This window comes from Cupressus sempervirens, chromosome 6 (genome assembly GCF_028749045.1).
Source record: "Cupressus sempervirens isolate cs-2001-9-10 chromosome 6, ASM2874904v1, whole genome shotgun sequence".
NCBI lineage: Eukaryota > Viridiplantae > Streptophyta > Pinopsida > Cupressales > Cupressaceae > Cupressus > Cupressus sempervirens.
In genome coordinates, this window is record NC_143123.1 from 301,111,939 (window position 1) to 301,128,016 (window position 16,078).

Sequence of the window (16,078 nt, forward strand, 5' to 3'; positions counted from 1 at the left end):
GGCAAGCATACAATTGACTATACGGAATTGAGTGAGAAGATCAAGAGCATTTTGGGTTGGGCAAGAGTGACCCTAAAAGAAAATTGAATGATCTCGATCCCTCGAAAGTGCAAATGGCCTAAGTTAGTCGTAGAAAACCTATCATGGAAATAAGATTTGATACTGCTAATTGTGGATGATGTACTCCATTTGATGATCATGTCATCAACATAGAGCACGAGAAGTAAATGAGAGTCATCCTGTCACAAAATGTAGACATTTAGATGTGAATGGCACTTGGTGAATCTTGTTTAGAGAAGAAAGGAGCATCTTGGCATACCAAGCCCAAGGGGCATACTTGAGGCCATAGAATTCCTCAATTTACAAACCAAAGAAGAAGCTTGATTGAATCCATGCAGATGCTTCATGTAAATCTCCTCCTGAAGATCTTTTATGAATAAATGTACCCTTCACAAATATTTGATGTAAACCATCCATGAGCTACAACAATGACAAGAGTTATGTGATTGATTTTTTTTGAGTTACTTTTTGGCTTTGCTTACACCCTAGTATTTCCCACTCAAAATGGGCATCCTAGAGTAAAGTACACCTACAATAGCCTATGGTAGGTAAACATTGAACTTGATCAGGTGGGTGACCATCTACAATTATGGCGATAACTAGGAGAGCTACCAAACTCATGAGAGGAAGGTGAAGGTTAACCTTTTAGTGCCATTAGAATTAGTGCTAAAAGCCATATTAAAAACTGCCCCTTTAAAACCTGTTGCCAAACAAATTGTCTTCCTCAAATACTTCTTTTATTTTGCTCTTTGCGCCCAAATCACAGAAAACAACATTCCCAACAGTTGTGGAGTCGGGTTATACCTTCTAAAACTTCCCTCCGAATTGTAAGGTACAACTCCCTTATAGTGGCTGATTTGCAATGAATATGTTTAGTTTCCTATTTAACAAGGGTATGCTCTTAACCAAGAGTAGGAGAGGTAATAACGAAGCCTTCCATATTTATAAAAGACTCAGGCACAAAATTGGTTTGCAACTAAATTTTATTCCACCCACAACCATGAATGAGCTGGACTTCAACTTCCCCCCTTCCTACTTCTACATACAACTAACAACACTTACACATGAATGACTCACACATGCACAACATGATTAAAATACTCTTAAGAATGCGATAGAATAATGAAAGAAAAGATAACAGAATTGTAATAACTCTTAGATTACTTGATAAATATCAGATTTCAAAAAAGCCTCTACTTTTAAAGTCTAACAACCACTTAATTCAAATAATACTTCATCCATGGCATGCAAGAAGAAAACAACTGCAACTAATGAACAATAAATTCGAATAAAATCCTCAAGACTCACTTAGTTGTCTTAGCAACAAGGGGAGCATTCACACCAACAATTTGTCGATCCTTTCTATTACATTTCAAAATAGTACATATAGCCCCTTTAACTTCTCACCATTACAAAATTACATTTCTTTGAGAAGCACAAAGAGAGAAGAAAGAAGAGACACTTGTCATTTTAGGCAAAACAATGATTACAATGATCAGAAAGTGGAAGTGTCAACATTCCCTTCATTGGCCTTTTTGGCATTTTATTGGCTTGACTGATGGGTTTTCATAGTTGCCTAGACAGCCTCCAGTCCGTCACCATCAGAGACAAGTACATTGTTCGAACAGATCATCCAATATTCATGATCTCTTGCCAATTTTTTGAGTGCATCAGACCACACTTGCATCTTCTCCGAAGCCTTAGCCAATGTCGCATCCAAGGTAGTTAACTTGTGGAGTTCGGAAACTCGAAAAATTGGAGGGAAGTATTGCTTCATCAATAAAACTTGGTATGAGGTCTTCATGTGTTCAATATCTATGACCTCTCCACTTTTTCTTGTATGAGACTCCACGTGGAGACCACTTAGATATTTGTAGATTGTTTCCTCTTCCTTCCTCATGGTCTCATACACTTTCTTTAGATGCTTCTTGACCCTGAAGATGTTTCCTTCTCAAATTTGAGGGACGACATCCAATGCGTCAAGGGCTTCTGGCTTGTCTTCAATATCCCCAAACTGACAACGTTCTCAACCTTTAAACTTATGACCTCCTATAACAAGGACATGCATTCCTTATATTTATTAGCATCCGTTTTCAATGCTTCAAGGTCAGTAAAGATGGCCTCTCCCAGCCTTGGAGATTTTTTACAAAGATTGCCGAGCTTCTCAATTATTGGCAATCCCCTTACTTTCATGTCCTCGATCCATCCTCGCCCAATCTGCCCAGTGTCTCTCTTTTTTCAATTTAGTGATCAAACCTTGTTTAGTTCTACTAATAAATCAAAAGGCCTGGAAGTAGAAGACTCTCCTAGCAAAATAGAAAGTGGTGTGAGCAATTGCTTGATATATTCAGAGAGCTCCTTATTGGATGCCTTTAGATGTGCTTTAGATATCTTCATCTCTTCCAACTCTTCTTCCCCCTGCAAATTGGTGAATTTCCACATCTCTACCATGGTATTGTGCCGAGGAGGGCCCATATTGTGTGTCTCGATGTTGAAGTATTCAGGAGAGAGGAACGCTATATCTCCTTCCCTTTGGGCCTAGGCTATCTCCATAATAACATGTCTTGTAGTAGTATCTCTTCCTTAAGCAGCCAAAGTGGGAGCTTTCTTGGTTTTCTAAAAAAGGGGAGGTGGATTGACTGCTTGAGTGATTAGGTCTTTGGAAGGGGCACTCTCATATGCTCTTCTCCTCTTCTTCTCTAGAGTATTTTCTAGCCACGACTCAGCAGCCAAGACATTGAGCAAGGACTGAAGGGACTGCATCAAAAAGTTTCCTTGCCACCGAAGGAGTTTGCTTCTTTTTCAAAGAAAAAAGAAACATAATTGTTTTGGCAGAAGTACCAACAACAGAAGCATTACCTTGACTTGGCTTTATGACGTCCCTTATGGTTGCGAGTCTTGCCATCTTGTTGATGCAACAAAACCCAAGAGCACAAAGATCCCTATAAAGGGAAAAAAGAAAATAGACAACAAACAATATAATGAGTGAATCAATAGGTGATGAACTGAGAACATTCATGGAATAATGACCAAAACATTAATGGAACAAAATGAAAGAGGCTTGGAACTCATGAAAACCTTCCAAAACATATACAATTCAATAAATGACCCTAGGAATCCTAGTGGGAAGGACATTAGTACAAATCATTCGGAAAAAAACAGCTGAACGAACACACCCCAAGTTAAGAAACCATCTTCCCTATCAAGACAGAATACCCTAAGGGATAAAGAGGAAAATTATCATCTTCCTAGCAGCATAAAAGAATTGGTAGAGGCTTACTCAAAAGTAAACCTTGAAATAAGAAGTGTATCTTTAGGGATAACCTATAAAGCAAAGAGATTAGAAAAACCTAGGAGAGAAATGGAACAACCTAATAAGAACTTGAAACACAAGACGAGTAAGGTCACTATTCCAAATTTTGACAGGTTTGGCAAAATCATAGTCTATGGATGGTTGCAAAAATTAAGCGCGTTCTCAAACCTCAATCCCATGATAGAGGAATATGCAATTCAATTTGCCATCCTTATTTTGGAAGATGCAACCCACGATTGGTGGGACCATGGTGTTAAGACCCAAGGATACAAAAATATAACATCTTATTAATAATTCTCATAGAAATTGATAAAAATGGAGTGACTGTAAACATGCCAGAAGAATTTTAAAGAATTAACTCACCAAAGCAATTAGGGGCTGTAGATGAATATACCTGTAGGTTCCAAAGAATATCTATAGGAGTCACAAGGTTACATGAAGAAAAACTAACCTATTTGTTCTTAGATGGATAAAAATAATTGATAAAGGTATTGGTGGCTGCTTTTAAACCCAACACATTAGATGATGCAATAGAAAAAACCTTGACTGTGGTTTCACTCCCACATAAAGTTTCAAATTATCATGCCAAGAGCTTCCAAAAAAGGGACCATCATTGCAGGAGCAACCAATCCATGGATGAAATGAAGAAGAAAAACTTATGTTGCACATGTCAAGAACCATGGGAGAACGATGACCACTTTCATAAGAGGGGATTTGACAAGAAACCATGTTATAGATGGAAGGAGAAATGGGAACTTGACCACAAATGTAAAGGCCAAGTCCATCAAACGGAAGCAATTTCCAAAGATGAGGAAGAGAGAAAGCCCAACAAGAAGGATAAGTATGATGATGATGAGGAACAAGTAACTCTAGTCACTATCACTTTTCAAAATTCTAAACACCATGCCTTCCGTATGAAAAGTACTCTCAAGCGACAAAAGGTCATTATCTTAGCGGAAAATAGAGCTTTTTGTAACTTCATAAGTGAGTCATTGGTGGCAAAATGAAATTAGAGACCAAAGAATTCTTGGGTTTTTCAGCAACAACAATAAAAGGGGCCTTGGTTAAGTACACAAAAAGGTGTTAGTGGCAACATGCCTTGCAATTTTTTTTATATACGTTACCATTAGATTCTGACATAATGTTGGGCACCCCTTGGATATACTTGTTGGGATGCTTTTTATTTCATCTACTAAATTTAACAATTTGTTTCTAACATAATGGGAAGTGACATTTAAAGGGATTCCCAATGAGTCTATGAAGGTAGTCTCTTTCAAAAAGATGGAAATGATTTTTAGAAAGATGAAGGGGAGTGTGCAGCAAAATGCATGATCCTTGACAAATCTACCTCTCAAGGGAAGGCCATTCACATCGATATAGAGCCTATCCTAAGAAAGCAGAAAAAGGTTATTGAGGATATTCCTCTAGAAGTACCTAGCAAATGACAATTTAAACACATTATAGAATTAGAAAAAGGAGCACAACCAATGATTATCACTCCATACCAACATCCATAGAAGCTCAAAGAAGAGATAGAAAAAACTACGGATGAAATATTAGAGATGGGCCACTTTCAACCAAGTTCCAACTTGTTTGCATCATCCATTATACTAGTAAAAAAGGACAAACAATGAGAATGTGTATTATTTATAGAGTTCCGAATAGGAAAACTATCAAGAGTCGATATCCTATCACTATAGTGGACAGACTTATTGATGAACTCTGTGGAGCCAAGTATTTCTCAAAAATTGACTTAAAGTTAGGGTATCTGATGCAAAGCTCTCCTTTGGTACTTCTTAAGGGACAAATAAACTCAATAAGTTTCACAATGGGCCCTATCACACACTTTTGAACAAGTTCACTTCTTTAACCTTCATCTACCTTGCTCTCTTCTCCAATAGACCTTGACTCAATCCCCAAACAACCTCAAAACATCATTAACCTCATTGCTTCTTAGGTGACTTGAACTAGCTAATTTGGCTTTATACCACAAGTCACATCCAACAACACACGAGGCCTTGCCAACTTGGAAGAGGTGTTGAAACCTTCACTTCAACAAGTTCCAATCATTAGAATTGATCTCCGAATCAAATATACCACACTTGCTTCCTTAGGTGTCCTATTTCCTAGTAGCCCAGTCCAATCAGTTTTTCCAATACAACTCCCAAATTCTCCAAAGGTCTTGCCAAAGAGATTGGCATTCCAGAGCACTTTATGGAGTTCTATCTAACCTTTAAATAGTGCTTCTTGATTCACAATACTTCTATCCAAAAGCTGATAAGTTGGAGAGGCCTAACAGACTTAATTAGCCCTGATTTGTGAATCAACTCCTAGTTGTAGACTCAGCTCATCGAAACTGGCACTTGGAACATTTAGAGGATTCCATTTACATCTTAAATCCATGATTTTAGCTCCCCACTTAACATATTCTGCAAGTTATAGGTATTTCTAACTTTGTGCATGTTGAAACCAGAGTTGTCGGAAACTCCTCTATCCCTCCTTGGGCGCGCATATCCCCGTATCCAATACTGCTTGGATACACGTCGAATATTGTACCCATGTCTGCCTAATAAACTTGATTTTCCAACCGTACCAAATACTATGGGATTTGCTTTTTTTTAAAATTTGATGTAGATCTTCCCTTTAATGTTAAAAATATATATATTAAAGCAATTTTTTTAAAAAGTACTCCACTGGATGAGCAAGACAAATGAAATGTTTTTTCTATTTCAGCAACCTGTTTTTGGGTTATCTTCTAATGCAACTCTACTGTGTTTACAAATTGTAAAGCGTTAAATTAACTTATAAATATTTATGTAGCATTTATGTGTCAATATTACTTTTGAAGTAATGAAAATCTCCTACAATAACTTAGAAAACTATGTTAAATATATGTATATGTATTATTTAGTAATGTTGTGTCCAGCCGTATCCATATTGGATGTCTAAATAAATGGCTGTATCCGTACCCAATACTGTTTCCGTATTTGTATCTCTATCCATATCCGTGCAACTTTGGTTGAAACCTATTGACAAATACCCCTTATCACATCAAATTTTTAACAGCTCATGGTAGATGCATAAAATGACTTTCTAAATCCAAATGTATATTGTCTTAGCTTGATTTTTCCAAAAGGCTGTGAAAAGTAATGGTGGAATCTTAAGTTATTCACAATTCATTTTGAACCCCTAGGCAATGATTCCAGATCAGTTGGAACAAAAATTTAGTTTACTCACAACTTCTTTTACTTTGAGACTTCAAATTTCTTTCAAATGAAAGCTAAGTACCTCTACCTGCCCCAGTTGATTTTATACTTTGACCAATCTGTAGATTCATGTATGGGGTATTGTAACAGCAAAATTGCCTTCAAAACTGCACTTCTTCATTGATTAAATCTGCAACTTACATTACCTCTAACACAAATGACTATATGTGACTCCAAATGACCTCTAAGACCTTAAAAACACTAGACTCATTGACTTCCATGGTTGTCTAGTCGATTTGTGACTGTTGGAATTCCATGAGCAACATTTGCAAAAAGTTGCAAAGTTGCAAAAATGCAACTTTTACAATATTTGCAAAAAATGTTGTCAAAGTGACAACTTTTGGGACTCGATAGAGGAAATCAAGTTCCCTCATGACTAAGACCCCTGATAGACATAAAACACCAAAATTGCATCTACTTATTTGGTCAATTGGTCAAGTTGACTTATAAATATGTCAACATAGCAATGCCATTACAACTTGGGCTTATTTGACATCATAACTAAACAAAACACCTAAATGACCTTACATTTGGTTCATGTTTCTAATTAAGGTCTTAAGCGACCTCTGTTTTGTCTTTGGTGGCTTGAGTGGGTGCCCTTGCACCAGTATCACCAAACAAGGATGAGCGAGGAGGATATTCCAAAAACAACATTTAGATGCCACTATGGACATTTTGAATTTTTAGTCCTACCCTTTGGAAACACTTTCATGTCACTTCGGAAGCACTTTTGCATCCCAAGTTGAAATTTCTACCATAACTTTGGCCTAGATCTAAATTTCTTAGAAAACTTCTAAAAAATTTGCAAATTTTTGCAGTTTTATGAGAGAATTTGATGAAAATTTTAAATTTGCTGTAACTCCTTCAAAGTTCAAAATTGCTTCCAATACCTCAAATTTTTAGATTTGAGATCCTAAATGGAATGTTTTGTTTCTTGACTTAGTGATAAAATCATGCTTTGATACCATTTGTGTTAAAATAACTTGCACCATAGAAGAATATAATAGAAAATATTTGGAAATACAATAGAAATACTTGCAAATGCTCAGTATAATAACCATTTGTAAGGGAAAAACCTCTATAAATTTGAATAAGAAGTAGGATTTTCCTTTTAACTATGAACTACTCACTATCTCATATATACCCTACGTATGCCTTAGGTGTCCCCCAAACCAACCAAACTACCTATATAAAAGTCTATTTATGATCATTACTTAAGGGTTATGCCGGCCACAAGTTAGCCACAAATTGATGGGTTAAGGGTGCAGCATAAAGGAAATAAATGTACTTGGTTCATCTTTGTAGTTTGTAGATGATTTGAGCTATAAATTTATCTGTAAAAGGTTTCCTCATACAATTCAAGTGTAAATGATGACTGATGTTTTTGAAAGCACCAGCAAAGAGCTTTTCCCACTTGATAAGTACTGTTAAATTCTATGAGGCTTCCATGGATCATTCTCAGCTGTGATTCTTGATGTCTTTATCCCAGATTATACATATGCATGCTGGCAAGTAACAGGGTTTGTTTCTTAGATTTGGTTGCAAGGCCTAGAAAATTCCATTTACTTCTTCATACGGAGTGTTTTTATTCAAAGGTTTTTAAAACATTTGAATATTGTGTAGTTGCAGTGCCTGTAAGGCGTAATCAGTCCTTGATTTCTTCTGTCCGTTGTATTTTTTCACTATCCCGAGTTGTTGTTTGGAAGAGGTTGCACTTTTCTCTTATTTTGTCTGTTGCCTCTTGTTGCATGTGACAACTGGTCACTGGGCAAGGTTAGTTGGATATCTATGTTATGATTTGTCTCACACAAGTTTTTTGACTTCAGCATAGAGGAGTTATGTTGATACTTCAAACCGAGAATGAATGAAACTGATTTTTACTTGGGTTGTTTTGCACAGGTTGCTTGCTATTTTCATTCGAAATACCATGCAGAAAAGTCAAGCACATACAAAAAAAATGGTGATCTCTTTTCTCTTTCAAGTCTTTTCATGGATACTGGGTTTTAATTTCTTTATGGAATTCTTAGTGTCATTTAATTATTGACAAGTTTATCTTAGTTGCTGAGCACAAAGATTTAGTAGTAGTGATCAAAAATATTGTAGTTCATGACTACTTAAATATCTACTACAATCGTTTTCATATCTTATTTGACAGACATGAGGTGATCATGTCCATTTTTTCTTGTTGAATCCATGGGTTCTTCATTGATTTTTTTGGAACATTGGTCTTCTGCTCATTTACCAGATTACCAGAACATGGGCATTCTGTCTAGAGTAGAGTAATAATCACAGTCATTTCTGTATTATAAAAATCATACATGATTTGAAGATTTCATTGAAGGCTGTGGGATGGTGACACTAGTATAATTTACTTTGGTAGGTAAAAAATTTGAAATCCAATATGGTTCTGGCTCAATGTCTGGATTTTTGAGCCAAGATCATATCAGACTTGGGAACATGCTTGTTGAAGATCAGGTTAGTCATGTGCTTAAAAGTTGTCATAAATTTATCATCCTAAGGCTTTGATGACAAAATAAGAGAAGTTCAGTATACTTTTCATTATGGTGTAGGTTTTTGCTGAGGCAACAGATGAACCAGGTATAACATTCCTAGCTGCAAAGTTTGACGGTATACTGGGCCTTGGGTTTCAACAAATTTCTGTGCAAAATGTTGTACCAATTTGGTGAGCTCCCATGATTGTATTTTGTGTAAAATGGAAGCATTATGTTGTTTCATCAGATAGAACAGTGTTCAAATTAAGAATTACCTTCCTTATTTGGTTAATAGATAATTGAACAAAGACAACTGCGTTTTAATTTAACCAAAATTTAGAGCTCTTGGGTCAAGGGTCCAAATTAATGCATTTAATAAAGCAGATATTGTGCTAAGTTTGTTAGATCTTGTTGCAAATATTCAAACTTGGCTACACAGGAAGCTGGTTTATATGGACTGAGTTATTATCTCATGTTTATCGAATTGCTTCTAAGTTCATAGGTGCTACCATATGTGTATTATCTTTTCTAGATGAAACCAGTCAAGCAGCAATCATTTTGGATAAATATTTCCAAGTGAATTAGGTAAATAGATTTTAGTTTTTTCTTTCAACAGGTATAACATGATCAATAAAGGTCTTGTGAAAAATCCCATTTTCTCATTCTGGATGAATCGAAATACCGAGGACAAGGAAGGAGGAGAAATTGTGTTTGGAGGTGTTGATCCAAAGCACTTTAAGGGTGAACACACTTACGTCCCTGTTACACATCAGGGCTATTGGCAAGTTGAGTCTTGAGAATGACAATTACCATTATTATCTTCATGTGAACTATTGAATATTGAATCACTCATTTGAGTCATTTTGCTTATGAATTTCCTATCATGTTTTTTGCAGTTCAATATGGGAGATGTATTTATTGGTGGGAGATCAACTGGTAATGCAAATGTTTCCAATATATTTAGATGACTTGCTCATGCATATTTCAGGAACTAGGACAAAAAACTAAATAGAATGCTCATTTTTGCAGGATATTGTTCTGGCACTTGTGCTGCCATTGCTGATTCTGGAACTTCATTGTTGGCTGGACCATCTGTAAGTTTCTATTTTTGGATATTTAAATTAACATGCTATTGGATCTGGATGGGCTTCTGGCCGAAGTATGCAATGTTATTTAGAACAATGGGTTGGGTTAGTTATAGTGAGAAAATGGATCAACATAAATTTCAATGAGAGAAATTAATGTGCATGAAAGCTGCAGACGGGCATTGGGCAAGTCTAGAAGCATGGGCATTGGAATAGGAATGTTTTTGATTGACTATCATAGGGATTGGAATCGATGGGTCCTGATCAAGGTATTGTATCAGCTATGTTGAGGTGACAGGTCCATGATGGGTAGAGATGGTTTGTGACCCTGGCTGTATCCTGGGACTGTATGGGTCTTTGGTATTACTGAGCTTATGTATTTGAGCATATCATGTGAAATTTTATTGTGACAAAAAAATAAATCAAATACCCACTTCTCTATTTCTGTTTTTGCCTATTTCTTCTAAGTGACTGTAATGTCCCCATTTTGATTTGTTCTTGTTCTGCTGTGGGGTTAGATATAATTGACCCTTGTGGGCTAATTATTGCGGATAGAGAGACTTCTGAGGTAGAGGCTTGGTTATGGGAGGGTTTTGTCTTCTCAACAAATCAGTATGCTCCAGCTTGGTCTTTGTAGTCTTAGATTAGACTTCGTTTGGGCTTAGTTTCATGTTCTTACCATTTATGGTAAGTTTGGCGATGATTGAGAGGGACCCTTCTATTTTTGGAAAGTACATTTGGTTGCATGGGGAAATAATAGGTGTGACTCCTGTTTCAGACAACATTTTAAAATGATAAGTATTTTGAGAGTTATTATAATTTTAGTGGCCAAATTATTATTAAATCATTAAATGACTTATTATAAGTTATAATTTAAATTTATAATTTCAGTTAAGTTGAGGTTTGAATCATCATTGCCGGGGTCGTTAATTCAATTAATTCATTGCAGCATATGCTAAGGAATTAATTATGGGATTAAATGAGTTAAATTAATATTATATTAATTCAAAGTCAAAAGGTGCAACCAAAAAGAAAATCATTATTTAAGTGAAAGTGTCATGGAGAAACTAGCTGTTGGTGTGTAGATGAAGCAAAAGTTTTTCTATATATGCAACCCCTTTGGATGAATTATTCATTCTATTTTTATTTTTATTTTTATGAATTTGTGCTGAATATTGGAGCCAAGGGTTTCAAAAGTTTCAACTCAGAGAATTGGGAATTCTTCTAAGTATTTTGCACTCTGAATTGCTTGATCTCTACTAGTGAATTGTCATAGCGTTATTCTCATCCAAGGGTTAGGAGTGTGCTTAAATTGGTATCTAAATTGTGAGGAAGTTCCAATGTTAAAGATCAATATTAATTTGCAAATTTTGCATAGAGCTGGGAATGATATTAAATGCAGATTGCTGCCATTAGTTAAGTCTGTGTTTGATGTTGAAGAAGCTGCCTTCCTTCTACATGCAATGGCAGCTATTTGGAACCTGCAATTTAATTGTTACGGGCAGTGTTTGATAGGGATAAGGCACGTTGTGAGTATAAAATGCCTCAAATCAATGTTTCTACAGCCTGGGCATCAACTTGAAATCATCTATGGAGAGCTGCATAAAAAACTGAGACTTTATTAATCCATGTGATCAGCTATAGGTTCTTTGCTATAGTTTTCAATTGATTTCATATGCATTGAATTTGAGCATGGTAATTTATTTTTTCAGAATCTGTAATCAGTTAGTTAAATAATAGTATTACAGTTTGAATGAGAAAGATTGAAACTAGCTTGCATGCCAAATGTTTGTGAAAATGTCTATTGGTTGTAGATGAATATTTTACATGTAGAAATTATATCTATGCATTTGAATGGTCAAAAAAAGATTTCATTTGTATTTCAATTCGTTGACTAGATATCTAGCAATGATTTGTAAGCATCTAAACAACATTTGAGACCATTCCAAGTGAGCAAATACATTTTGAACATAAAATACAGCAAAATAGAGCTTGCATGCAAATCGAAATGTTAAACATCTCAAATTGAAACAAATTTAGTGTTTTTCATGTTGGTTCCCATAATCGTAGATTGGAAATCCAAGAGCTTGCCACTTCTCCAATAGGACTTCCCAACCAATTCTGGCCAACGAATGAGAATCACCGTGATTGCCCTGCACTTCAGGCTTCGCTACACCTAGGCGGGTGGACCTTCTCCCCAAATCTGATTACTTATTTAAGCTCTGGAGTTCTCCGGCGGGCAAGGTCCTCGAACTCAATTAAAATGAAAACTGGATGCTGAGTAATGGTTGAATGTTTTGTATCATTGAATAATAATTATTTTGATGCTTGTAGGAAGGAAAATATGGATTTTCTTACTTCAATAATAGAAAGACCAGTGCCTCTGCTCATCTGGGTGATAGAGTCAACTTCAGTGAATTTTCATGTACAACTTCATAAAGTTCTTAAGCATTTATACTGCCAACAATTAAATAATCAAGATGCGATAGATCAAATATTTATGCAATCTTAAATTAGTCCAAATTGAACTTTAACTCCTTTGGTAGGGAGACAAACTGGACACAGATGCGAAAACAATTAAATATTTCACATTGGATTGAATTTAAATGCTAGATGACCATGTCCACTTATCTGACATTTAAATTGTATACAGAATTCCGAAAAATAATTACAAATGACGATTCATTTGCAGTTTAAATCTCCACGCCTTTAATAATAAACAAAAGACATTTTATTTTATTAATGAAATTTATATTACAAAATCATATTAAACTCCTTATCCCTCCGTACAGGTAATATAAAATAATTTCTCCTGAATATGAAAGTGAATGTCCGAATGTTTTCTCTCTTGTCGAATGATATTGCCCTTTTATATTTTACATTATAAAAGAACATGACTTTTCATAAAGTCATTTCTTAAATATCACTCTTTCAATAACAATTGTTTTAAACTTAATCGCACCCTTTGGTAATGCTCTTAATTATTTTGTTTGAAAAGTTTAATTCATGGGGAAACTTAACTGGTCACGACAGCTTGTTTACATTATTTTTGTCTAAAAATAAATTCACTTTGACATGTTGGTTCATGGCATGGGAATAATTTTGATCTGCTTACATAATACTATCATCTCTGTGTATTTGTATGTTATCTCCACGATGACATGGCAGTGGCTTCTGACTTATATAGTAAAACCTTTCTTCCATCGTGGCTTCTGTGAAAGGCTTGGTATGGCACTGTCTCAGGATGAATTCATCGAGGCTCTATTGCTCGACTGCTAGCACATGCCATTAATGGTTTTTATTCTTGTTGACGGTATTCCTCAAGCTCTTCCATCAAATGATTATGTTCAATGGTTGCCGCACACTAACTCTAGCATTGGCGTATGTTTCGAATAGACTTTCTCATCTCAAATATTTTCATTTGATATTCTGTAATATAAATCTATTTCTTTTCACAGTGTTACTCTTCCTTCATTGACGGCATGTCTGAGTATTCTCAGGCATTTATAACTCAAGCATCTCTATGAAACATCGAATCTTTATCATTTTTTGTGTTTTCTAGCAAATACCATTCCATCATCTCCAGGCGTTCGGGCTGCTGCTCCATATCTTCGATTTGTTTATGATCAGAGGACATCACTGGGCTATGGCTTCAATGGGGAAAAACTATCCTTTCCAGGCAATTTTTGAAACCTTACTGCAGATGTTTGGCTTCTCAAGATTTACAACAACTTGAATCTCAAGATTCCACCTCATAGTTAATCCTAGATCTCCTCCTATCACGATGTGTAATTTATCCATATTGTGTGTGTCTACAAATGTTGCACAACTATCACACAAGTCACAGTGCATGACTTGACAGGTTGACTTTTAAAATGGTATTTATTGTTGCTTGAGAAATAACTATGGACAGATATATATAATTCCCTATGACTCTGTTGATAGGATCAAAATTTTCATATCACTATTGTAGCATTGTGATATTGCTATCAGGATTTAACTATGTGATTTTGGAGTCAAACTCATTGACCCATATTACATGAGTAGTGATTCAACATGAATCCATCTCTCATGAGAATAAATGGAACACTTAGCACTCATTGGATCTAGGTGATGCTCACAGGGGTGAAGCACCGGGACTTCCTGGGAGGTCACCCATCCCAGTACTACTCCATCCTGATCGTGCTTAACTACGGAGTTTCCTCCATGGTTAAACCCAAAGCTTGCAACCCCATTTGCAAAACCTTCACCAAGTGTTGTGCCTTATGAACCATTTATTAGAAGTCCCCTTAGGCTCATCAATTGATAAGTAGGAGAAAATTGTTGGTAATGCTGTAGCATTACCAAACTGTACATATTCTGGACTCCACCGCTATTGTCATTATGATTTTAAAACAATTGTTTATTCCATAGGTCCAAGTGTATCTTAGAAATGCATGTCATATAGTTTCTTCAGATATGTGAAAAGTAGTAAGATGAACCTTTTTTATTGTATATCCAAGTACTACTGACAGGAGAATACCATGGATGAACAGTTTATAAACTTGGATGTGATGCAGAATTACATGATTGAACGAAATTGTATAAGATTCCAAGTGAAAAGGCTGATCTTTTTAGAGTTGGATTTGCATGAGACAAATGGTGTGTGAAGCTTGGAAATGTAACTTGGAAATATGGGAGGAAAAAATTTATCCTAATAGCCCCAAAGCTAATGATCTAAAAGATAAAATTGATAGTGATACGGCTTAAAGATTGCACCTAAATGGAGATTCTAATTTTATAATTTTGAGCTCCATCAGTGGCTGTTGTTGGGGACATATGCCCCTTGTGGGCATAATGAGACTCCAGCTATCTCTGGAAGAGCAGACCGAGCATCCATGCTTAGCATGGTGCAAGGTGAAATTGGGTGGCCTTAGGCCCCCCATAAATGAAACTTGATTCTTCCCTCTATCAAACACTCGATTATGTTTGTGTAATACTTTGAACCTGCTGATCATGATGTCATACTGTTCTTTAGTAGAATCTGATCCATTAGCAAATGTTAGAAAACAATCATCATGTGACATATGCCTTTCTCTCATTTCCTTGGTTTTCTGTCCATCCTTCAAATCTGCATTAGGTGAATCATCTTTATAGACAATACATGCTGGCTTTGTTTCACCAACATGGTCTTTGCTGAATGGAAGCTCTTTTGAGTAACACCTTTTAGCAGTTGTACAAGCATCTTCTTGGACATCCTTCTCCACACAATCTGCCCCATCACCATGCACAAGAAATTGTGTCTCCTCACAAAAAGGCTTAACTTTATGAAATGCTATTTCACTTTCATCAAGGATCTGATCAGATAGTATATTTGGAAAACTTTCAGCACTGTTCTTCAATGCATTCTTTTCTTTGTGCAAGTCTGATTTTATCTCACCTTCACATGTCTGATGCACTTCCTGCTGATGGGATGAGCTAGACACTAACTCCTCTGGTAGGGAGACAAACTAGACACAAATGTGGAAACAATTAAATATTTCACACTATCTGTGATGATCGAATTTAAATGCTAGATGACCATGTCCACTTATCCAACATTTAAATTGTATACAAAATTCCAAAAAATAATTACAAAGGATGATTCATCTGCAATTTAAATCTCCACGCTTTTAATAATAAACAAAAGACATTTTATTTTATTAATGAAATTTATATTACAAAATCATATTAAACTCCTTATCCCTCCGTACAGGTAATATAAAATAATTTCTCTTGATTATGAATGTGAATGTTCGAATGTTTTCTCTCTTGCCAAATGATATTGCCCTTTTATATTTCACATTATAAAAGAACATGATTTTTCATAAAGTCATTTCTTAA

At 35.7% G+C, this 16,078-nt stretch overlaps 1 protein-coding gene across 2 annotated transcripts in view; it reads left to right on the plus strand.

Moving 5' to 3' along the window:
• Positions 1-16,078, plus strand: part of LOC149552397 (cyprosin-like) — a 63,038-nt gene that overhangs the window by 13,211 nt on the left and 33,749 nt on the right. For both annotated transcript variants that reach the window (XM_089787942.1, XM_089787943.1), the window contains 6 exons: positions 8,539-8,599; positions 9,020-9,114; positions 9,210-9,322; positions 9,748-9,916; positions 10,028-10,067; positions 10,161-10,225. In XM_089787942.1, coding sequence (XP_089644068.1) covers positions 8,539-8,599; positions 9,020-9,114; positions 9,210-9,322; positions 9,748-9,916; positions 10,028-10,067; positions 10,161-10,225 — 543 coding nt within the window. The remainder of the gene's footprint in view (positions 1-8,538; positions 8,600-9,019; positions 9,115-9,209; positions 9,323-9,747; positions 9,917-10,027; positions 10,068-10,160; positions 10,226-16,078) is intronic.